Source organism: Diadema setosum, chromosome 17, assembly GCF_964275005.1.
Source record: "Diadema setosum chromosome 17, eeDiaSeto1, whole genome shotgun sequence".
In the NCBI taxonomy this organism is placed as follows: domain Eukaryota; kingdom Metazoa; phylum Echinodermata; class Echinoidea; order Diadematoida; family Diadematidae; genus Diadema; species Diadema setosum.
Genome location: NC_092701.1, coordinates 13665044 through 13691375, shown reverse-complemented (window position 1 = coordinate 13691375; position 26332 = coordinate 13665044). Strand labels below are relative to the sequence as shown.

Below are 26332 nucleotides of genomic sequence, written 5' to 3'. Positions count from 1 at the left end.
AGAATGAGAAAGAATACCCTGTCTGTGTTCAAAGTAGGCTTGGGCGGGAAGCAGTTACCTTTATATACAAACATGAAGAATATTGTTTCATTGTCGGTGAGCTTCAACGATCTCGCTAAGTAGGGAGGACGCGTCAATCACTCATAAGTGAGTGCGTCAATCACCCGAGCAATATATTTCCAGTTTACCAGTTTAGAAGTTGGCACATAGTTATATCATACACACACACACGGTATAATCATTATGTTTATACAGTATTATGCATATATAGAAACTTGATTTTTTTATGTTAATCGTTGATTCTCTATTATAGGGGTCCTATATATTGCAATCTTGTAACATCATTTCAATTTTCATAATTAATCTCGTCTCTATTATAACATGCAATATCGCCACTTTTTTATCTTTTGATCTGTAAGTGTTCGATGTATTCTTATAATATTCTATGTATGACGGCGATAGATGCATGTTCTCACTTGCTAATGTTTACAATGTTTGCTTGCTTATGAAGTTCTTGAAAGGAGTATAATGTCAGCAAGATGAAATAGTAATTTGTCCGTGTATTGATAAAAATGAGGAATAGCGGACGATGAAAAAAAAGGTTTGAATCATGAATTGTCGGATGACGTCGACAGGTTGATGATATAAATATTAGCGTATCATGGGAAAGATTAAGTAATGATGAGCCCAATGATATCGCAGGGCTCCAAACTAATTTTTATTTTTTGACCACCAAAATCATTGATTTTTATTTTTTTTTTTTTGGTGGCCAAAAAAAATCAAGAAAAACATAGGAAAAACTAAATCGGTCCTACTAAAAACAATTATTAAGCATTACTGACGTGACAGGTACCCATGTCTAAAATAAATGAATACAAAAGTAGATCATCTTATCACCATTATTCTGAATTCTAAGATTTAGCAAATAGGCTTATAGATGATTATAAAAGTTGATGCCTATTAGGTGGTCATAACTTACTTTTGGGATGAGAAAGTGGGAGCATTTCCAGATTGTTTGTTTTAGCATTGTAAAGAGCCGAAAGTTACCGCTAATCATTTCTGATTGTAAAAGCAATCATCCAACATTCACTGTAGTATGTTAGAACCTCACGGAGCCGAATATTACCGTTAATCATTTTCAAATACACTGTATAAAAGCAAACAACCGACATTCATTTTAGCATCTTATGGAGCTGAATGTTACCCTTATTGATTTCCGAATGTGAAGCAAACATCCTCTATTTATTTAAGCATCATACTGAGCCTATTTATACCATTAATCATTTTCAAATGTGAAAGCAATAATCTGTTATTTATGTTAGCATTGTACCAGAGCTGCCAACCGTTCCGAAAAATTCGTATACGAAAAATCGAAGGGAATACGACAATATGAAAACGTCCTTAGAAAGTACGAATTCACAGTGGGGAAAAATAATGGGTAAAAATATAGCAAACGCACGTCGCATGTGCCATGTTATCTGTATTCAGCTGGGATATCGATGCAACGCGTACGCACCGTATGTGGAAAGCGCTGAATAGAAAAATGTGCGCACACGCATATCGCTGCTTGCGTACTGTGTACACCGAACAGAACTTCGCGCGCGTAAATCCCTGTCGCCTACGGACCCTGGATGTTTACATGGATCGCCGTGGTATCCCCATGTGTGGCGGCCGGCTGGGGAGTGTCTACACACTGTAGCCAGCTGCCACTACAGTACCGTATGAGGTAGGGTGAAAGCGTCCCGTTGTGCAATGTCTGCTTCTTTTTCTCTTCTTTTCATCCTCTTGTCCCTTTCCTCCCAAGTACGAAATGATTTTTAGAGTGTTGTGTGTTTTTTTATAACGCTATTGCATCATTTTCTGCAAGGAAGTTGTAGAGGTGAGTTTCTGTTCGTGTATTGATGACTGATGTGCACTGCCCTCTGCAGTATATGTGCAGGTGAAAAGCGTTCGAACTTTCTTTCCCGAGTATCGTGGAAACTCGATTATTTCTAGGCCTATTAAAGGAGATCTCATATAACAGAATACTTATAACTAACTATTTTCCGGTCAAAATGAATCAATTTCCTTTGTTTTTTATCGTTTATTGACTTGATCCCATAGGATCTCGTCGCAATACCGAGTTTCATATGTGTGTTTATTTTCGCGTAGCTTTCGGTGCTGCAAAACTTTTGCTAGGGCCTAAGCTTACTACTAAACTTCGTTTTATTTCCGTCGTTTCTCACACCTCGTTTAGTACGATTTCTTCCATTTTATATCACTTTATCCGTTCCCTTTATACTTTGAAGTATTTAAACGTAATTCTCTTAGTGTCTCGCACTGTTTTTTTTCGTAACGGCGATTTCTCCGCTTCGCTGCAATCGAAGCGACGGAGTTTGATCCCAGCCGCTTCGATGTGCTATTTGTTGTTTTCTAAATGTTTGTGTTGTTGGGAGGTGTTGATACCTTGTATTTGTTATTTACCTTGTATTTGTTATTGAGTTTCTTAGGTATTTATCTCGAGGGACTATACGTGTTTCTTAATGTTGATCATATATAGGAAAAGGCTAAAATGATCTTGAGTGATGTCTGATAGTGATGATAACTATGCTGGTGACTGGTGTAAAAAGACGGCTTCCTGTGAATGCTTAGCGTACGTGACGTTTTTTCCCTTTCCCTCTAGTCTTCTTTCCCCCCTTACTCTTCTTTCCCCTCTCAAGAATGATTTAAAAAAAAGACATTACGTACACCTCACAACAAAACGAACCATGTGCTATAGCAACTTTCGTAAAGTTAAATCTAAATGTTGAATATCAGCAAAGAATAAGGCGAAAACACGAATGACAACAAATAAAAGCGAAGAGATTGTGTATGCAGTCTCTTCGGCTCGAAGAAACTTGACACCCCACCCCTCTCCCTTGTGGAAATTTCCACAAAAGCAGGTGCCACACCCAGGTGCGTGCCAGACGAAAGAATGCGCGCATTGGAATAAACAGCGTGTAAATATCCTGGAAATATCGATCGAAGAACCAGCTCATTAGTTGAATTAAAGGAATAATTCCAAAGATATCATGATTCTATGTCTATAGCCTTTCTTTTGGCGCATAGTAGGGAACATCGAACAGTCGATTATAGTGTACTTGATCGAATATCTAATGTTCCCTGAACAATAAAAAAAGGATTGATTATTCAGTCAATTAAAAATGCAATCACAGAAATACATGAAAGGTCTCGTATGCCCAGACAAATTCACTACGAGTAGGTCCAATGAGATGCAGTCATCACCTGGTTAGACAGCAAAATACAACGTGTAATGACAATTAATTTCAGTTCACGCACATCAAAACTGCTTTATATTACTTTTCAAAGTTTTGACTATCAACATTCGTTCGTGGGTGTATTTTGTTTGTTTGTTTTATTTGTTTGTTTTGTTTGTTTTATGTGTTTTTCCCTCGTGAAAGACGTAATGATTTCTTCATATCGAACGTAAACTGCATGTTTACCGTAAACAAGCCATTCAGCTCAGCTCAGCTATGGCGCATTCGATCCATCGAACTTGCAGTAACCTCTTATAGGCAGGAGCACATGGCGCATTCATTTAAACTTGAAAATGAAGCCACGTGTTTGCACCACATCGGCGCTTCCACACACAGCGCGGCATTTTGCGATCATCGTTATAGCAGACTTTCCGATTCCAGTCAGGGGAAAAGGAATTGGAATACTTCGAAAAATACTGATGTTTAAAATCCAATAAAATGAAAAAAGCCTGAAAACAACGCATGATTATGTTTTGATAGTACATAATTGGAAACACAGAACAGAGTTTTGCATCCGCTCACACAGAAGCTCTCTTGAGAAGATCAAGCATTCCCCGTCCCCTGCTAGAAAGTGGAAGCTTCCATAATCAGCCCAGAAAGTTTTTGGAGGTACAAACTTGCACTTGTACACATTGCGAGAAAGCAATCAATCAACGCTGAACATTGCGTAGTTCTGAATCTTTATCGTGCTGGTGACCAGCTGGATGCTTCGGCATGTGTCATAACGTTATGTTTAAAGCCTGTAGGCCTCATAGCAAAAAGAGGGAGATTGAAAAAATACGAATTCTGGTGGAAAATACGAATTTTGGAGCTGCTGAGTACTAATTTGTGCTTCCAAAGGTTGGCAGCTCTGTCGTATACGGAGCAGAATTTAACAGTTAGTCATTTCCAAATATAAAAGCAAACATCTGACATCTATTTTATCATCGTACGGAGCCGAATGTCACTGCTGTCCACTTGCGAAAGTGAAATGAGTCATCACTGACAATTATTTAATCATATCGTACGGGGCCGAATGTTGAACGTCAAGGCAGACATCAGACAGTTGTTTTTTTTTTTGTGTGTGTTTTGTTTTGTTTTGTTTTTGTTTTGTTTTTTACCATCAAACGCAGCCGAATGTTACTATTCATTTCGAAATGTAATACACATGTAGCAAATATCCGACATTTATTTTAGCATAGTACGGAGCAGAATGTAACTGATATTCACTTCCAAACGTAAAAGCAATCATGTGACATTAATCATTTTGGCATCTTCCGGAGCCGAATGTTATTGCTATTTATTTGCGAAAGTACATAGCAATATAAATTATAAGCAAGCATCCGACATTTATTCAAACATCGTACGGAGTTGAATATTATTATCATTCATTTCCGAACGTCGAAGGGAGCTGATTGTTATTATTATATTTCGAACGTAAAACCGAATATCAGACATTTATTTTATCATCGTATATACGGAGTTATTTTGGTTAATCATTTCCGAACGTCACAACAAACATGCGTTATTTATTTTAGCATCTTCCGGAGCTGAATGTTATTGCTATTTACTCTTGAACATAAAAGCAATCATCAGACATTTATGTTATCATCGTATACGGAGTTGAATATAATTGTATTCATTTCCAAACCATCGAACGCAGCTGAATGTTACTGTCATTCATTTCGAAATTTAAAAGCAAACATCCGACAGTTATTTTAGCATCTTATGGAGCAGAATATTAATGCTATTCACTTCCGAACGTAAAAACAATAATCTGACATTTACTTTAGCATCTTCCGGAGCCGAATGCTATTGCTATTTACTTTCGAAAGTAAAAGCAATCATCCGTCATTTATTTTATTATCGTACGGACTTGAATATTATTGTTATTCATTTCCGAACGTTAAAGGGCTCTTATTTTGACATTTACCTTAGCATCTTCGGGAGCTGAATGTTATGGCTATTTACTTTCGAACGTAAAAACAACAGAATAACAGACATAATATATTGTATATTTTATCATCGTACGGAGTTGAATACTATTGTTGTTCATTTCCGAACATCAAAGCACTCATTAAACATTAATTTTACCATCGGATGCAGCTGAATGTTACTGTTATTCATTTCGAAATTTAAAAGCAAACATCCAACAGTTATTTTAGCATCGTATGGAGCAGAATATTACTGATATTCTCTTCCGAACGTAAAATCAATCATCTGACATTATTTTATTATAGCATATTCCGGAGCCGAATGCTATTGCTATTTACTTTCGAAAGTAAAAGCAATCAACCGTCATTTATTTATTATCGTACGGACTTGAATATTATTGTTATTCATTTCCGAACGTCTAAGGGATCATTCGACATTTACTTTAGCATCTTTGGGAGCTGAATATTATTGCTATTTACTTCCGAACGTAAAAGCAAACATCAGACATACATTGTATATTTTATCATCGTATATACGGAGTTGAATATTATTGTAATTCATTTCCGAACATCAAAGCAATCATTGAACATTAATTTTACCATCGAACGCTGCTGAATGTTAATGTTATTCATTTCTAAATTTAAAAGCAAACATCCAACCGTTATTTTAGCATCGTATGGAGCAGAATATTACTGCTATTCACCTGCGAGCGTAAAAGCCATCATTTTGACATCTATTTTAGCATCTTCCGGAGCCGAATGTTATTGCTATTTACTTCCGAAAGTATAAAAAACAAACATCCGTCTTTTATTTTATCATCGTACGGAGTTGAATATTTTTGTTATTCATTTCCAAACGTCAAAGGGATCATTCGACATTTACTTAAGCATCTTCCAGAGCTGAATGTTATTGCTATTTACTTCGAACGTAAAAGCAAACATCAGACATACATTGTATATTTTATCATCGTATATACGGAGTTGAATATTATTGTAATTCATTTCCGAACATCAAAGCAATCATTGAACATTAATTTTACCATCGAACGCTGCTGAATGTTAATGTTATTCATTTCTAAATTTAAAAGCAAACATCCAACCGTTATTTTAGCATCGTATGGAGCAGAATATTACTGCTATTCACTTGCGAGCGTAAAAGCCATCATTTTGACATCTATTTTAGCATCTTCCGGAGCCGAATGTTATTGCTATTTACTTCCGAAAGTATAAAAAACAAACATCCGTCTTTTATTTTATCATCGTACGGAGTTGAATATTTTTGTTATTCATTTCCAAACGTCAAAGGGATCATTCGACATTTACTTAAGCATCTTCCAGAGCTGAATGTTATTGCTATTTACTTTCAAACGTAAGAGCAAACATCCGACATTTATCTTATCATCGTACGGAGTTGAATATTATTATTATTCACTTCCGAACGCCAAAGCAAACATTCGGTTATTCTAGTATCATATACGGAGTCAAATGTTACCGTGATTCATTTCCAAGATCTAAAGCAAACATGCGACATCTATTTTTGCATCTTATGGAGCCGATTGTTACCGCTGATCATTACCAAAAGTAAAGGCAAACATCCGACTTTTGTGTGGCCCGATTGGGCCACCAAAATTTCAGCAATGAAATTATGTTGGCGCAGGTCGTTAAAAGTCGTGAATAGCAGACGCGGTGTCGGATCCACGAGGCTAGATGATCGTAACCGATGTCGATATGTTCTAATAATTATTGATACTCGAGTGATGAACGCATGTGCACAACTTCCGCAGGTGTACTTCTTTAGAAAGAAACGAACAATCAAGGCAGTGGTCATCAGAGTGTGATCAAATCGATAATCGAAAATCGGAATTTGATGAAAATGGGGAAAGTTGGAACTCCATGAAATGTATTTTGATTGAGCGGTCAGAATAGAACTTGGTTAAATATAACGGGAATGTGCCCTTGAATACCCTCGTCCACCCTCGTCCACCCTCGTCCAACACACGTCTATCGAGACGCAAATTCCCTAGGATGGATTTCCCGTGCGGGCGGATGGACTCGTCCACTGAACGCGTATACCCGCGGGTACCCGCGGGGATACGCGTGAGTGGCCTCGTCCAGATCTCGGAAAAGTGTGACGTTTCCCGCGGTCGGCACCGTATGCTCTCTCCATGACCCATGTGTGTGTGTGTGTGTGTGTGGGGGGGGGGGGGGGTCCCCACTCGTAGTTTTGCTCTGTGTGGACACAATAATCAACGAGCTTGTGAGTTAGTGTGAACCTTGCGTCTCGTTTTTGTATCCTGTATGGGCATAAGGTCATCCAGCAAAGACTCTGCACTTCCATTATAATCATCGAGTGGGGCTCGCTCGTAAGTTGTAACTTAAAGTTTAGGTGCGTGTGTGAACCCACGTCATAAATTCACAAGTGGAGCTAATCATTGACAGTTAAGTTTTCGACCTAAACTTCAAGTTTGGCAACTGTGTGTGAACGTAACTATTGTCTCACATTAGATCATGTTTGCTATTGTGCATTCCCTCAGTCTTCCACATTTTCCTTGTAAAATTCAGTGTATGCTATCATGTTTGCTGTTGAAAGGGAGGTCGATATGTGGTACTGCTAAAAACAAAAACCAAAAACAGAAAAAGTACAAACAAATTGAGGTAATTCCACAGAAAATGTTACCCAAAGGTGAGAAGGGGAAACAATAATGGTAGTGTAAAAAACAGCAAATCTTGATTGAATTATAAATGCCAGGTAAGAGAGTGTGTACTTCTTAGATGTTGCAAGGATGGGTCCCACATATAATATATTGTGAAGCAAAAGTTGATGTCATTGAAAGAATGTTAACCTTAAATTGCCCCAGTTCTTGGAAACTTTACTTTATTTGAGAAGCAGAATGTTGATTTTGGTGTTATCCATGACCTGTCAATTAAGCTTTAAAGGACAAGTCCACCTTCATATGTATACATATGGATTGTGTGACTGCAACAATATTAGTAGAACACATCAGTGAAAGTTTGGAGAAAATCCGACAATCCGTTCAGAAGTTATGAATTTTTAAAGCATCTGCGCAATCACTGCTGAATGAGGAGACTACTACAGTGTATGATGTCACATGCGTACAACGGTATAAGGAAAATAAAAAGAGAATTTCACAAAACTTTGTTTTTTGAATAAAGTGCACATTTCTTCGACTTGTTACTGATGTATGTTAAGGGAAATATTATTCCCCTTGCCTTCTGAAAGAGAAAAGTCAAGTGTTCTTTTGTTATGGGAGAAAAGTGAAAATATGTTGACTTTTCTCCATGCTTTCTTTATATCGTTGTACTCATGTGACATCACAAGCTATAGTAGTCTTCTCACCCAGCCGTGACTGAGCAGAAACTTCAAAAATTCATAACTTTGAACGGATTGTCGGATTTTCCCCAAACTTTCACTGATGTGTTCTACTAATATTGCTGCATTCACTCAACCCACATGTCTATGAAGGTGAACTTGTCCTTTAAGATTTGCAATATTGTGCTTGCTTTCTAAGCAGTTGTGGAAGCTTTGATGAGCTTTTACGATGAACTTTTATGTCTAATATCAGAAGCTAGAGGAGGAGGAGAAATAGTGTGAGATGAAGTGTATAGATAACAGGCAAATAAAGACTTGCATGATTTTCTTTTAGACTGATTTTCTTTCAGTATGTCTGTGAAATCAGTTATGTACTGGAGCATATCAGAGCTCTGCCATGCTGACGTTGAATGACTCTTGAGAATCCTGATGAATCATGACCTTTAAAGGACAAGTTCACACTCATTAACATAAGGTGAACTTGTCCTTTAAGATGATAGGATCAAGGTGGATGGAAACTCAATAGGTTTCTATTGCAAACTGACACATTATGATCCCCTTTTTTGGTAATAATTCTTTCTTTGTGAGCTCTTATGGGTCTGGGAAACTGCATAATTAATGTGATTTTAAATTTTTACCCTACATTTCATTTGAAGCTCTGATGATTGCCTCTCTAGAGCAGTGATGATGAAGCAAACACATTCTCATGTGCATTGAGGAAAATCTTTTATCACTTTGCCATTGAATATATGAATAGACCGTCTTACACTTATTGTACAGTTACAAGATGTTAATGGTCTGTGTGTTTTCATTGCATGATGTTATTGAGGATCTCAAAGTATATGATTATTGATATTAGAATAACTCCCTGCAAGCGTTATGTTTTATATCTATATAAATCTTATATCAAAGAAGAGGACCCTTGTCTACAGAGAATGAAAGGTCTTGCTATGAGCACCAAGTGCAGTCCTGTCCTACTAGCAAAGTTACTGATGTCGTTACTTGGATGCTGTAAGAACATTTACATATGTTTCATTCTCTTTTTCCAAAACATGTAATGAAATGAGCAGTGAAGAAAATGAAAGGTATTGTTGCAAAACTATGACAAGCTTATATTAGCATGATGAATGGCATCTAAGATCCATTCCAATTTTGCCTTTAGTCAGTATTCAGTTCTTTTAAGATAGATTGGTTACACATCACATTTTGTATTGGTATCCTTTCCCATGCTGATTCTATTCCAAGTATTGTATACAGGCTCTGTACAGTCATTTACCTTTTTAATTTAGTTTTCTGTGATTTCTGGCATCGTCATTCATGCACACCTTTTTTATTCCCTTTCATTCTTTACAGGAGCTTTGTTCTGCTGATGCCCTCAGACAAAGGTCACTGAAGCCTGAAAGCGTAAAATCCACCAACCCGCAATGAGCTGTCTGCAGACACCATCTACAACAATAAAAACACCTCATCCCACTCAGGTTAACCTCCTGTCAGCTCTGCCTGACTGGTGCTAAACAACTACCATTAGTTCGGGTTCTCTTTGTTGTAACCCTTTTGGCCCCTGAAAGTACCTGAGAAAGGATCACCACTCGGCAGTCAAGTAGCTGTTAGCAGAGCAGTGTGTAACGGTGGAAGGGTGCAGGTCGCACAGAATAGCTGGCTGCCAAACGACATGACAGTGGGACTCACACAGTGACGGAGTGAGGATTGCGGATACATCGCCAGATGGAGTTTGTGTGTGTGGATACGTAGGCTTTGAGCTACTGCCATCTGCATTTACAAGTAGCAGACAACTTGGCCACCAAACGCTGGCAAGGCTGCTCTGCCCTGTGCCCCTGTTCTCTGCGCTGTGGATTATGCGCTGGGAATGTAGGCACACTGCTGGATGACACTAGCGTGTTTTAGCAGCAATCTGCTCTACAAGTTGTGTTTTGGAGTATGCATGACCGAAGTGGAAAAACAGATGCCTGGCTTTTAGTAGAGAGCTGCATGGAGCCATTCTGTGCTTTTTAGCGTGGATCTGTATCACAATTTGGAGATAGCATTTGGATGGCTTATTGATGACAAATTCTCTGACGTGTGGATGGATATACAGAGTGAAATATATCCATAGTTGATTTTTGCTCTTTTAAGTACAGCTTCTGTGAGTTTTATGCCTTTTCATGCCAAACAAAATGATTTCTTCCTGATGCACATCTTGTGAATTAGATGACTTATGGATGAAGTAACATCACATAGATCCATTGTTTTTACAAGGGAAATGTACTTGCCGTATTGAAATGGACGTTACCCTGTGTAACTACAGTGACGATTTGATGCACGAATGGAACATGACTGCACATAGTCACATTACTTTTGCTTAGGTCTAGTTGAGTTACCAGACCTTACAGAGCTTGAATTTTTGCAGTTCTATGCAAGATACCTAATTCCTTTTTATGATTCCTGCTTCTTGGGGAAAAGACCAGTCGTCATCATGGAGACTACACTCTACATGTCAGTACTCATTGGTATCATCACATCAGTACTCCTGCAGGGAGCTGAATCTTCCATTGATATAAGTGAGTATTAAGATATCTACTCTACTTTTGTCATTTGAATAAACTTTATATGGCTGCATGTTAATATTTACCTAATATGACCAAAGATGAAAGTATTGAATCTGTGGAGTGAATGAAGCAGAGGAGTGAAACACCAGATTGAATGAAAATACTACCAAAGGCTGTATCTTATCAAGCAAACATACCGAACATACCAATACTCACTACTTCACCAAGTTTCTTTGAAATTGTAAGCATTGATAAAGGAATAAGAGAATGAAACTAAAAGTATAAACTTATACTTTTAGTTTTATTCTCTTATTAAAAGTAGAAAGTTAAATATGCAGTGTTTGCCTAAGTTGACTTTGACACTTACAAAAATAAGACAAGTAGCTCTAAAGTGGAGAGAAACTACAATGCTCTTATGTGTGAAGTCAGAGTCCAAAGGCTCTTGTTTCAAGTGAATCAGGTTAAAAAGAAAAATGTAGGAGTGTGCCTTGCTGTTTCACTTTTCAGTCCAGAGGAACCCATATCCACTCTTTCCTTATATTATGTTAAAATGTAATGCATTCATTTAAATTGTTATCAAATATCCACTTTATAACATTATTTTTAATTGTTAAAGAGACAGTGGTAGACTGCTTATAGCAGAGATCAATGAAGACTAATCTGTGCAAATTGATAAAATAAGAAGAAAAGTTGAATGCACTTACACAGGAAATGGGCAAAATATAGCATAACCTATAAAAGTAAAATAACATTCTGGTACACAGCATCCTACATGAAACAGCATCCTACATGAAACAACATTGATATGACATACAATTGCAAGCTTTTATATCCACCACAGGCTGTAGTCCAACAAAGGAAATCAATGTTCCAGATCTATCCCAGATTAGTTATTGCCAAGAGAAAAGAACTATAATTTTGTAATCAAAATTTTGTTTTCCATGGTCGACTATTCGGAAAAGGAAATGAAAACTATATCGCAGACAGAATATGCCAAAGCTGTCTGGAATTGTAGCTGCCAGGGAATAAACTTGACCAGAGATATGAGATTGCTTGATTTAGCTAGATTTGGCAGAAGATCAGAAGGAATATCCTGCAGGCGTGTTGCATTTAGAAATCTTGATTTGCTTTCTGGTGGAGACAGTGCCTATTTTCAGGGAGCAGTAACAAGAGACACAATATTGAATGTCAAGATTAACAGATATACATAGAGATAGACCTCGCAAGCTTTAGGGGCATTTTTCAAATTCTGACACAATTTGTCTGGGAATGCAATCATATTCAGAATTATATCACTTATAATATCATCTTAGTCAATTGCCTAGAGGAACTTAGGTCTCTGTTAAAAAACAACAACAAACAAACAAGCATTTTCTGGAAATTTGAGAAATGGGTCAGATTTCTATTTTCACTTGTAGAAAGCATGTGTGCAAACACTTTTCCAATAAAGAAGATAAATACAGATAATATATGCTTTGCCAGCACAATAGACACAGTTCTCAATCTCTTTTAAGTTCCTCAATTTTAAGTCTGCCAGTTGCTATTGAGATGCTTCCTTATGGAGCTTTTTGAAAGCATTCTTTGCGTCCAAGTTTGGTTCAGCCTGTCAAAAGCAAACAATCTACATTGTATAGATATTTTGTGAGGGATGCCTTTTGATCAGAATGTCAAATCAATATCTAGCAAGCTCTGTCATACAAGCTGGTACAATGTACATTGCTCAAAATTTGACACTTTATCATTAATAGTGGCACTATGTCCCAGGGGCACTAAAAAATTTTCTTTGACCACCAAATGTCTAAAAATAAAAGGTATCTTTTGACAGCTTGATAGGTAACCTGTGGCTCAAAATGAATTCTTATATATATTTCTATCTTTTTTTTTTTCTTATTTTTTCTTTACCAAAATGTCCAATTCAAAGATTTTGGTGGTCCAAACAAACCACCAGAGAGAAAAATTAGTGTCAAGCTTTTTGTTCATGGATTGGTACAGAGGCTGGAGTGCTTTCTTTGCTAATTCAATTGGCACAGATGTCTGGAAACCATTGATTGTCAAAGGAATTGAGATTCCCTAACCCTCCTAATGCCTTTGGTGTCACCATGACCTGCCCTGTTAGACTGTGGTACATTGCTTCACCTGAGTGGGCTTGTTCAACACAGAGGTCAAGTTTGGATCCATGTATTACCAAATGCAGATAAAAAAGCTGGCAAATTATTCTCAGTGACAGGGCACATAAAGGGTCAGGTCATCACAAAACTACTATCTTTCATTGCTCAAAAAATAGAAAAAAAAAAAGAAAAATGAGTGTGACATTACCTAACTGCATCATTTTGCTAATGCTGTAACCTAGGGAAACCCAAGTGGCAGTGTTCCGTACTGCCAAGATGTACATGATATTATTTCAGATATACACATGGGATGTCAGCTTACTGTGCATGATACAAGCTGGGAAAAGTAGTCAGTTACTCAGTTGAAACAAAATACACCCCTTGAGAATTCTATGCAGACAAAGGAAGGTTTTTCTTGGAATCACCTTTTCAGCATTCATAAAATGCAAGGAATGGTTCAATGACCAGCTGGTCAGAAGGGGCAGGACTTATTTTCTTCCTTTTTTCCCTTGTTACACAGACTATCATTTTCACTTGGGGACATTACCCAGAAGGGCTTATAAAATAGTAACAATATGACCCAATTCAAAAGCAAAAGTATCATACCAGGTAATCAGTTTCTCTTTTTTTTGTCCTGAATTATTCCATTCAGCTTATTTTCTTTTTTTTGTAACCTTTTGATGGTTTTAATGAAATTTAACTCCCGCTTGGCATCATACAGCTGTCATTTGCTAAGTTCCGTGGCATTCATCATTTCACCAAGGAGCTTCATTTCACACATTTTAAACATGCAGATCATTTATTTAAAGGTAGGGGATATCTTTTACAGATAAATGCTGCAAAACATTAAATATGAACCTCAGGGGACTTGTTTAGGCCACTGCTGAGAAATTTGGAAGTCAACAGTTATCTGCAATTTGAATAATGCACAAAACTCAACTACTCAGTAGTTCTGTGTGTCAGCCACACTTAAGCCTTTTTGTTGCAGTCTTCTGTATTTTTTATCTATAAACACAAATCTAAAAGTATAAGAGCTGATGTAACAACATATAGAGTGTGTGGCAAGAATGTATATAGAAATGTTTGTAAGTTTTGATGAACTTTCTTCACAAAATATACATGATGGACACACATGCAGTGCATGGGTCTGCAAAGGTAGCCTAGTAATGTACTGGAATTTACGGTGAGCCCCGAAAAAAATTCAGTCCAAAATCTAACGGTCAATATAAATGTACTAAATGTTACCTTCCACTTTCAATACTTTATGGCAGTATCTAAAATGATACTCTCTTCAACTCTCTTCAACACAAATGAATGACATACTGTACATGTCCCGAGTAATTTCTCATGAAGTTTTCAGTGTAGCCAATATAGAAGTATCCCTGCAATGTTCAGTGAATTTCTGTTCATTTAGACAAGAACTTTTAAATCGGAGCTTGAGAGCGGTATCAAGTATGCATTGCAACAAAAATTGAAGTGTTTAGAATCTTGCAAGTTTTTTTTTTTTTTGTGTGTGTGTGTGTGTGTGTTTGTAGATTAGTGAAATTACTTAATTTCGATCATAAAGTCAGCATTACTTGTCTCCTATGTGCAAAGAGAGAGAAAAAAAAATGTGTACTTGAGTGTCTTAAGAAGTAGCATGTATTGGGTGTTTGATGTATCATTTTGTCACTTTTCCAAATGTGACATTTACTATGGGTGTATTGGAAAAGTTTATATTGTTTATGTTGCTATCAAAGTGATTCATGTCTGGGGAAACTGGAGGGTAAGGGGTTTCCAAAACTCTTCCATATGAATGAAAAATGAGAGGGCATTGTGTAAAATTGGAGCATCACATTCCGATGTAGCTCAATTTTATATTGTCTCGAACTGATGTTGCAGTGAGCAGTATATGACTATGAATATTGCACATGATGATTGATACTAGCTGGATTTGCTCATATTGTAACATTGAGAAGTAATGACAATTTCATGGCTAATGTACAAATGAGGACAAAATCTGAAGCTTTTCTTTATCACCACAACTTACAAATAACAGAAATGTTGATTCTTAAACAGAATATAGCAAATTATAACAAATATAGCATTATAAACATCTACACATTTTTCCCTACATGTTAAAGTGTAACTGATATTTTACACTAGCAGTACTCGCTGCATGCTATTTAATACCAGTGGAACCGGCATTTGCTGTTGGGCGAAAGCTCAGTGGTCTAGTGGATAAGACCCCTGTCCCTTGATCAAAGGGTCATTGGTTTGAATTCAGGCTGAGTACATTTGCCCATGATTTTTTTTTTTTTTTTTATGCCTCCGCCACGAAGTGGTGCCGGAGGCATTATGTTTTCGGGTTGTCCGTCCGTCCGTCCTTCCGTCCGTCCGTCCGTCCGTCCGTCCGTCCTTCCGTCCGTCCGTAATGAATTTTGTGGACAAGGTAACTGTCAAAACCTGTTGAGGTATCCTAATGAAACTTGGCATGTATGTGTATTAGGGGGTGAAGTTGTGCCTATCAACTTTTGGGTGCACATGCTCAAGGTCAAAGGTCAAAAGGTCAAGGTCAAATACATAAAATTTCACTATTTCCACCATATCTATTGAATGCCTGAAGATATTTTCTTGAAACTTAGTGTATACATATATTACCCAATTAAGATTCTCTGGTGAAAGTTTGGGTCATGAGGTCAAAGGTCAAAGGTCAAAAGGTCAGGGTCAAATACATAAAATTTCACTATTTCCACCATATCTATTGAATGCCTGAAGAGATTTTCTTGAAACTTAGTGTATACATGTATTACCCAATTAAGATTCTCTGGTGAAAGTTTGGGTCATGAGGTCAAAGGTCAAAGGTCAAAAGGTCAAGTAAAAATATTAAAACTTCTTTTTTTTTCTCCGTACCTTGGAAAATTGTTCAAGGTATCTTCATGGAACATAGTATATACATGTACTGACTGGAAGTGATTATCTAGAGAATGTAGGGTTCATGGGGTCAAAGGTCAGGGGTCAAAGGTCAAGTGCAAGACTTCAAAATTTTACTATTACCCTCATATTTATGCAATGCCAGCAGGGTTATTTTTTTACACTTGGTGTATGCGTGTGTAACCCAATAGAAATTCTCTGGAAAGTTTTTTTTTTCTCTTTTTGCCTCAAAGGTCAAAAGGTCAAAGATCAAGTGAAAGTGCTGAACTAACTTTTTCCTCCATATCTCGGAAGTGGCTCAAGTTACCTTGAAACTTAGTACATATTATGCATGTTCTACCTGAAAGTAATTATCTTATGAATTTTAGGGTCAAGGGCCAGATGAAAATGGTAACAATTTACTATTTAATTCAGAAATTGTACTTTTTCTCCACACCTGTACCTTGAAAATTACTCAATGCCTAAATGTATGAATGGTCAAAGTCAAGTTAAAGTCCTTAAATCCCTAGATACATGCTCTCCTATTCATCCAATTAAACCTACGTCAAGGAAGGTGAACATTCAACACATTTGTGACAAACTTGTCATTCCAATATTTTGCCAATTTTGTGAAAATGTAATCACACAGTGTCCACATGTACTATCTAGACCTATTGGGAAAATCATGCATTATGGCGGAGGCATACCAGTCGCCAAAGCGACATTTCTAGTTTTCATCATGGCTTCTACTAAACCACTGATTAGTTCAGGGCCTATTTGCGTTGATGTACATGTAGAGCAATTTGGCAATCACTTGCCACAGATATTAGTATTTTTCATGCTTATTTGTCTGTTTTTAGTGATAAGTCATATGAAGGACCAGTATTATTCTGCAGTCGCCAGGGTAATGAGCACATGAGCTTTCTGTTAGTGGTAGTGGTAGCTTGAAACACAATTTCAAGGGATGTTATTTTCTCTCCTCAACCTACAACTGTCAGTCACAGGAGCTGTGCCTCTACTGGCATACATAGGTCACATGGACTAGAATTAATGCTGATGTTATGGAACAGGATTTCATCTGACACACATGGATGCTCTGCTGCCTTGCAAGGGACGTGCATCAGTGTACATGAATATTGATTATTCTATGGCAGACATTCACACTTCCAAAAAGAGAATAGTTTTATATATAGGCTACAATGTACAATTTAGGCCTTTCTGAGAAAATTTATGGTATAATTTCTTTTGTCTTGTTCTTATTGTTGTATTTGAAAGAAATATGTAGATTTGATCTAAGTAATCCTGTCAATAAAGTTTGAATCATTTTTCATTGTGTGGACTATAGCGAAATTTGTCTTTCCAGAACTGTCATCCTTATAAAATTACCAGCTACTTTCCTATCTACATACTGTATTCTCAGGTGAATATTGTCATTACCCATGCTGCAGTATTGCAGGAAAAAAAAGTAATTACAAAGCAAAATCAGGTCATACAAAGTGAGCATGACTTTTAAGCAGCCATCCATGATTGCTGTGTAAACTGATCATGTACCAGCACTTTCTAACATAATGTACTTGCATATGTTGCAAGGCAAGGTTACTTAAAGTTCGTGTTTAGTTTTGGTAACTAGATACTTCAAGAGAAATATACAAAAATCTGTTTAAGAGTAGTTAGTTATTTTGATCACATGGACTTGGTGAATGTAAAAATGAAGTTTGAACAGACTTATATGCAGAAATATATTCACAAGACAATGTATCAGAAAGACTTTGTAAATTCATTTCATTTGTATCACTAACAATTATTGAACAATTTCATTGAAAATACTTCTGATGTTTTAATTTCAAACAACTCAGGTTATGTTAGCTTTCTTTGCAGTTGAATGGTAACATACATTCTAATGAATTATTATAATTCTATTTAGACCTGTTCTTTCTTATATGTACACTGTATGTTTTGTTGTTGTTTGTTTTTGTTTTTGTTGTGTGTGTGGTTTTTTTTACACCAAACCTTGACTGAAGCTTTAAGTATGCAAACTGTATACCAGCAGTTAATACATTTTTTGAAGTTTTCGTGTTACTTGTGTCAGTTTTCATTTCCATGCGTGGCTAGCTGATATCAATGTAAGAGCAGGGTATGGACTGTAGTAGATTAGCTGCCTGTATCATGTGGAATCACATGATTCAGGGACTGTTTTTATTGTTTGTCTGAACAGTGCATGTATTCTGCACCCACTTGCTTTTATTCTTTCTTTCTCTTTCTCCCTCCCCTTGTCTCTGTACCACTTCTTGTTTATTGTTTATCATCTGTTTCTCTCTGTTCTCTGTCGATATCTAATCTGATGACTCCTGATTAGATATCACAATGTGAGATATTGCTATCACAACATACAAGATCTGCTATTGAACCATTATGGACAGCTTTTCTTTTCCATGTTGAGATATCTGTGGAGTTAATTTCATGTATTGACTGCATAATCTTTGCTTTGTTGTGGCCTCTTTTTAATGTTTTGGCAGTCAAGCTAATTGAAAGCATTAGGTATATTTTGTGTGCCAGGTGTGGAGATATTTTATGTGCAATTTGTGATTTTTACAATTGTTTGTATGAATATGTCTGCCAAAGTTCATGAACAGAGTCTGAGAAATTATAGAGCAGTCTGACTGCAAAACAACAAGCTGACTTATCACACAACTTCATGTGATGTTTAACAGGGATATATATTATTTGCAAAATTTTTATCTAAACAATTATAAATTCATGACCTCGTAGGGTTTTTCTTTTCAGTGTTTAGAGAGGGGGCAGCAGTTTTTAGATTGATGTGAGTGCTTAGCAGGGTTTTGTTCGTGTTTACAATCTTCTTTCCTCAATCTTCTTTTCCTCTCTCATGCATTCACATTTTTCAATTCAATTCAATTCAATTCAATTCAATAGTTTATTTATACATTCAAAATTAATGGGACAAATCATTTTTCTGTAAATGTCCATATAGTGCATTATGCATCATAGCTGATATTAGTACATAGTTTTGTTATTTTTGTTATTTTTTATTATTTTTATCAGTATTATTTTTTTAATTTTTTTTGCTGTTACATAGTTGTAGCCCCTTCATATGTAAGCCTGGTGAGAATTTAAATTGCACACCATGTATCCAGCTGAGTTTAACTGAGTTACCTTTCATTTCACCACTGGAGAGCCCCCTGCAGGTGAAGTGTGGATGATGTAGTGTGCAAATATTCCATGTAGATGAGAGTGTAGACATCTGTCAGCATAATACATCACACACTGACACAGGGAATTCAGCATGCATAAGCAGGCTGGCTCTTTCCTCTCCTTGCTTCCCACCATCATTATTTCTAACCTTACCTCCTTCTTTTCCTGAATGTCTCAATGTTGCCATACCAGAGCAATAAAATGGTTCCAGGAGTATTATTGTAAAATTGGTCACATTTTGTGCATGTTTATAGTCATATTTGCAGCTTGTATGTTGTATGTTAGGTTTAGAATTTGTGGTTTTTAATTATAAAGAAACATTCTGCAGTGCATACTTTAAAACTAGAAATATTTGCAGCATAAAATTTTTGCAATTTGTAGTCCACAGCCTTTTTTTGCAGCATAAAATTTCTGCGAATTACCACTGGCATTCAATTTCTTGTCTACACATATCGTCTTTTGTTTGCATTTTGATATCACAAATCATGGTGCATGAAATTGGCAAAAATTTCATACATGCAAAAATTTGTGGTTTTACAGTAGTTATCTACTTTAGATGCCGAACTTATGGTAACAATTTACCTGTGTAGTTCTTACACTGCAGAATTTCATCCAACGTAGAGCTCATCCTAAATGTCATTTCATTACCTTCATTAAAAGTAACTTTCTCTCTGTCATGAATCTCTTAATCCTGATCAATTGATGTTTCAAATACATAGTTTAAGAACGGAAGGCAAGCATGAACAAATACATAACGAGCATGTGTTACAGAAATAATTAAAACATGTGTAGAAGACATTGGTTGAACCCCAAACTACGCAAAGTCTGTGCCTTCTCTTTGACTTGTCCCTCACTTGTTCACATCCTAATTATAGCCTGGTAAGTCTGGTAGCCATGAGGCCATTTGTAAGGGTAAAGAAACTTAATGACATATGGACTAATTCGGTCTTGTTATTCACAATATTGAAATTTATTGCTCAAACTTTACCCCACAAATGACCTTTGGAAATAATTCATGCTTGGGAATCATCCATTCTGTGGTAGGGCATTCTATTTTTTAAAGTATGCTTTTCACAATATATCAGAAAATATATAATTTTGTCTCTTCTTCTTGTAAAATGATTTTCAATGAGGCATGTGACATGAATGGAGTGTGTCCATTGTTTATGATCCCTCATGAGATGTATTGCCTCATTTATTTGACAGCTCAGACGCTGTGAATTGAGATGTCGACAGTGGGATTGGCAATATGCTATTAAAAATCAAAACTGACTTGTGGATGGATTACTAGGATTGTGTTAGCTGAAATTTGATAGGGAAGATGCTGAGAGTAGAGGAGGCACAGTGAGAGAAAGCAGCCTAGAGTTGAGGTAATTAGGTTGAGATCTGTGAGGGGTTGGAGTGTAAGGATGACAAAAGGGGGTAGGGAGGGAGAGAGTGGGAATATTTGAATGAGACGTAGTCTCGCTCTTCTAGACACCCGGACCATGTGGATGTATTTCTCTCCTCTAATACTAGCAAAATAGCTTCGTATTTTGTTTTAGCAGAGAGAGAGATGTTGGAAGACCAGATATTAAAAGACCACTTATGACTTGTTACTTTGCAGTCTTATTTTCTTAATCCTAATCATGAAATCAATTCATACCATTAGCGTAGGGATTGATCTGCACAAATGTAAATAATAGGATATTTCATCAAAGTCTTAGGCTGGACTTTGTGTGCCAGTGGACTAGGCCTATACATGTATGTATGATTTGTTATTCTATAATAGATCTCAAACTACATTTGAATACCTGTCACACATAATTCTGTAATGCCTGAGGTCATCCTGTTTTGATGCTTAAAATGATGTGTAAGGGAAACAAAACTGAAAATTAAAGAAACGAGAACATTGTTTTTCACTCCAATACATGATTGCAAAATAGATTTGTTTTTGATTGAAATTTGAATTGACCATACATTTAAAGGCCCCCTATAATGTTGTTTTATAGATTTTATGAGAAATCAGATTGATGTCAATTTCCCCAATGTATTTCCTGTTATTTGATATGGTCTCTGAATCAAATTGATCACCTTATGCTTTGATAGTTTGAACATGACATGTTACACTTGCTGTGCATAGATAAAATACAGGTCTTATAAACTACAAAGCATTGTTTAGAAAGAGGTCACAGCCTACACCTTGTCTAGGTTCAAGCAGTGTGTGGCAGTGGCAATCTTTATTCAACCATTATTCGCTGTTCAGAGAGTGACTTGGTCAAGGTCAGCCATATATCCTCCCAGAGAACCAACACTACCACATCCTTGGGAGAATATGATTAATTCTTCTTCTTTTTTTTTAATCAGACATACAATACATGTTATTGTAGATGCTATTGAGGAACTAATATTCTACAGGAATTATATGTTGAAAACTTATATCAAGGTAAAACTATCTTGTGCTTTGAATCCCCACTATAATGTTTATGGTGTTTAATACCAGGGTGAGTGTTACACTGTTTCAAATTTGGAAGTACAATACTTTCTGTCTTGGGTTGATGTAGACCACCTTGAATATTTTGTCTAATGTTTTGATGGTGAAATAGCTGTGTCTGAAATATGGTGTGCTTGACATTTTGGATAAGGATTACAAATTGAGGAGCATTTGAGCAGGTGATGATTGATGCCAATAGAAACAGGAAGCTGGTTCTTGTTACAGCAGCAATCAAAATCATCTGTCTCCTTGTTTGATGTGATTCATGTGGGTTATGATCGGGAGCTAGGCCCAAACGAGTGTCAACAAAGCAATTAGGTACACAGGAAGCTCTGGGCCATCGCTCTTTGAAAGTGCAGCCACTCTAGAGGACAAGATGAAAGACAAAGGGAAAACAGTATTAAAGGACAGGTCCACCTTCAAATAAATATGGATTGAGTGAATGCAGCAATATTACTAAAACGCATCTGTGAAAGTTTTGGGAAAACATGACAATCCATACAAAAGTTATGAATTTTCAAAGTATCTGTGCAGTCACTCCTGGAATAGAAGACTACTACAGTGTGTGATGTCACATGTATAGAACGAAGTAAGGAAAATAAAAAGAGAATTTTGCAAAATTCTATTTTTTGAAAAAAGTACACATTCCCCCGACTTGTCACTGATGTATGTTAAGGATAATATTATTCCCCCTGCCTTCTGGAAGAGGCAAGTCAAGTGTGTTTTTATTATGCGAGAAAAGTGAAAATATGTTGAATTTTCCTTATTGTTCTATATGCATGTGACATCACACACTAGTAGTCTTCTAATCTAGGAGTGATTGCGCAGTCACTTTAAAAATTCGTAACTTTTGAACAGATTTTCCTCAAACTTTCAGTGATGGGTTCTACTATAATAATATTGCTGCATTCACTCAATCCACATGTCTGTGAAGGTGAACTTGTCCTTTATAGGTAAGCGATTAGAGCTGACAATATGTTATGGATAAATCTCTAAATGTACAGTGTACCTGTATTATGCATGCTAGTGTTAATGTTTATCAATGGGACTCACTTGTGATTGAGAGTGGAAAATTATGATCATCTTCGTAGTTACACAACTACAGTACAGATCTATGATAGTTTAAGGGGGTGGAAGATAGCATATGAAAAGTAGAGTTGATACACAGACTTAAGAGTGATCTAGCTGTAACTGGTTAGTGCTTCTTTATTCTGATACTGATGACAATTCTGATCAAAATACAAATATTGGTGATTTTTCTTTAGATGTATGCATATCTGTAGATTGCACATACTGTTTGTTTGCATTTAATTTTGTGCATGTTTCAAAATACGGGCAGTGTTCATGTGAAGCAATAATTGAACAGGGTTATTTATTGCTTTTGTGATTTGGGTTCATGATGGCTCCACCTTGAACTTGAATGGTAAGCAATGATAATATCAACAGCTGGGATATGTTGACATGTAGGTTCAACCATAGAGCTACAAATGAAAGGTTGCTCTGTGGTTCAACTAAACAAAATTCTGAGAAGTTTTTAGAGATGACTTGCTCTCCCGTGAGTACAGTGAAATCTCTGACTCAATTTCTCTGCAGTCATAACTAGATGGAATGTTAGAGCAGCCCAAAAAAAAATAAAAAATAAAAAAATAAATAAATAGTAAAGTGTTTAGCAGGTCAGGTAAATTGTTTAAATTTATTTTTATTTTATTTATTTATTGATCTATATTTGCTGACTGACTGCTTGCTTTATGACACTGCATGCTGTCGTTAGGGGAAATATGGTTGGGAAATGTCAAAGCAACAGTAAAGTTGGTGGTCTCCTTTACATATCTTTGAATTCCCAATAGAGTAGTGTGAAGCAAGCAAAAAGGATCATATTTGTCACCATTGCATCATGTGCTTTTAGAAGGCATTATTATGTACTTATGCAAGTAATGCTGGCATCTTCATTTCTAATAATTTCTGAAGAATAATTACTTAATTTCCCATTCTGTCTATTTTTGAACTTGGTCCATATCATCAAGACATTTCCCTTTTCTTTATTCTTAAAGTTTTCTCATTACATAACTACTATTTAGGTGGTATTACATAAGAAACAAAGTGAAGTGAGAATGTAGCAAAGTCCTTTATACATGGAAGATTTTGTATCATCAGAATTGATCTGGAGCTTTAATGAGCTGCTGCAGCCTGCAGATGCTACCCATTTTAAGCATCTTCCAGCAACATGGTGTAGTAATGCATAGTAAATGCTGCTGATGCTCCAAAGTGACAGTCTCAAACTAGGGGAACATAAGATTGCTCCTATAATAGGCATGCCTGCATGCATGTGTGTGTGTGCGTGCATTGTGCCAATAGGAGGCCGAGACTCTTCATTTCTCCATTACAGAACTGTGTGTCATTAGTGTTGGGAGTGGATTGTGTACGGATAGATATGCCCAGATTGAATGTTGTCTGGTGGCAGGAGAGTAATAGTTTAGGGAGAATTTTTACTTGAGGATGTGAAGTTGTATATACAAGCAGTCATGTAGTATGTAAGGAGTATTATCAAGAATATACTTCAAGGAGAAAGATAGTTGAAAAAAGAAAACTAACAAACCATGTTAAATATGATGGAATTCAGACCAAGGAGGTACCACACTCCTTGATCAGACTAAAATGAAGAAAAAGAAATGAATGATCATCACAAATAAACCATCATTGTTGTACAGTGTGTATGATCAAGCAATTACATCATTTTTTTTCTTTTTACATCCTCCAAGATTTTTACATCCTCCAAGATTTTTACTACTTTATTGCTGTTATGTGCCGTTTTCATCTAAAACAGGAATTTAGGAGAATAATTTCATCTTTAGGTATGAAAAGTATCGTGCAACATAGAAAAGGATTTTTCTTCAGGTGTATAGAATGCTAACATGTACAGCTTCATTATTAGTTTGTGTGAGAGAGCAGTGCCATACTGTTAAACCAAAATTATCTTTCTTTCTTTTTTTTGGGCAAATTTCACAAGAAGCCAAATTCACAAAATTAAAATGCACATTTAATCAAGCCATTGGCAGTATATTAAACTTTCATGCTAAAAAAAAAAAAGGCCATCGCTCCAAATTCAGAAGTTTCATGCAGTGAACGTTAATGGTTTTCCAGTATTTCTGCTTCTTGAAGCAGCTGAATGTTGTGTGTTTTCTTCACTCAATACCTGCAACTCTTAGTTCTGATACTAATGAAGACAGTTTTGTGTAACTTCCATGAAACACCATAATCAGGCTGTAAAATAAATCACAAAAACAACACAAATGTATGCATTTACTAAAGGTTCTACATTGTACAGATAGATGAATACCAATTTGTTTCCTCTGATGACTGACTGGTGTGCTTTATATTCTTTAGGCTGTAGATATGTGAGAACGAAGGCTGCCATACATTTTCATTCCCCTTTGTATGGATGTGTTTACACTGTTGTACATCTTATTTGAAGGATCACAATGGAGAGAGTTTGAATTCATCAAGAATATGCCTCTCTCTCTTCTAATTACATTTGCCTCAGGCTATTTTTCTTTTGATATGTATTATCATGAGATGCGAAATAAATGTCATCTTCTTTGTCCGTATGCAGCTCCAGCCCCCATTGTTGTGCACTTCCATTACCATTGAGTGGCAGCTAATGACTTAGTCATAAACTCATACAATAGATGAATTTATCATTTCAGAAAAAAAAAATATCCCCTCTTGAATCAAATCTTATCTTTTTAATATAGGATACACAGTCCGGATGGTAGGTATCCCATGTTTCCCGTTTTCCAGCTCACACTAGCCAATGCTGACAGTACAAACTATGAGTCATTTCGCAAACACACCACGTCGCGGGTTGATAGACAATGAGATACCCTTGTAATTTATTGAACTGGGATCAATAAAGTGATGTTGCAACATCAGTCAGACTTACTCAAGGATGCACGCTACCATCATTCCCTTCCATTGCGCTGCTAACTGACAAGATGAAAACCCCTGGGCAGTCGGGAGTCAGTACAGTTGAGGCAGGCTTCTTCCTTTGTGCTCATCTTATATTCCATAGCAAGCCAGTCAGATCTTTTCATAAAGGCTCATTTACAAAGCTTGTAGAAGTACAATATATGTATGTCATATTCATGGTGGTTAGCAATACGTATTAGTATCGAGAAGAGAGCAATTCTGCAGGGAGGGAGGAAAGATTTTATCTTTCAAAGAATGAAGGACCAAATTCAGTAGTTTAAAGTGGTTGATATATTCATTTCTCATATATTGATGAAGACAAAAGAATTCAATAGCAATGTATAATGTGATAAAGATTTCTACTGTTTATGCTGATTATATGTATATTGTGTTTACTTAGTCGAATAAATAAATAAATAAATAAACATAACAATAATACTAATGATAATAATAATAATAATAATAATGGTAATAATGATAATAATAATGATAATAGTAATAATAATATAGTTATATTGATAGTACTGCCATATAGCATATTTTATACATCAACATGTAAAATTGTGAATATGCTTTGAAGTCTATTGGTTTATAAGT

The 26332-nt window shown here is 36.3% G+C and overlaps 1 protein-coding gene across 1 annotated transcript in view; it reads left to right on the top strand.

Annotated features, from left to right (window-relative positions):
- Nucleotides 1-11013: 11013 nt before the first annotated feature.
- LOC140240468 (discoidin domain-containing receptor 2-like) overlaps nucleotides 11014-26332 on the top strand; it is a 47286-nt gene continuing 31967 nt past the window's right edge. Inside the window, exon 1 of the mRNA XM_072320239.1 lies at nucleotides 11014-11098. Within this exon, the coding sequence (XP_072176340.1) occupies nucleotides 11014-11098 (85 nt within the window). The remainder of the gene's footprint in view (nucleotides 11099-26332) is intronic.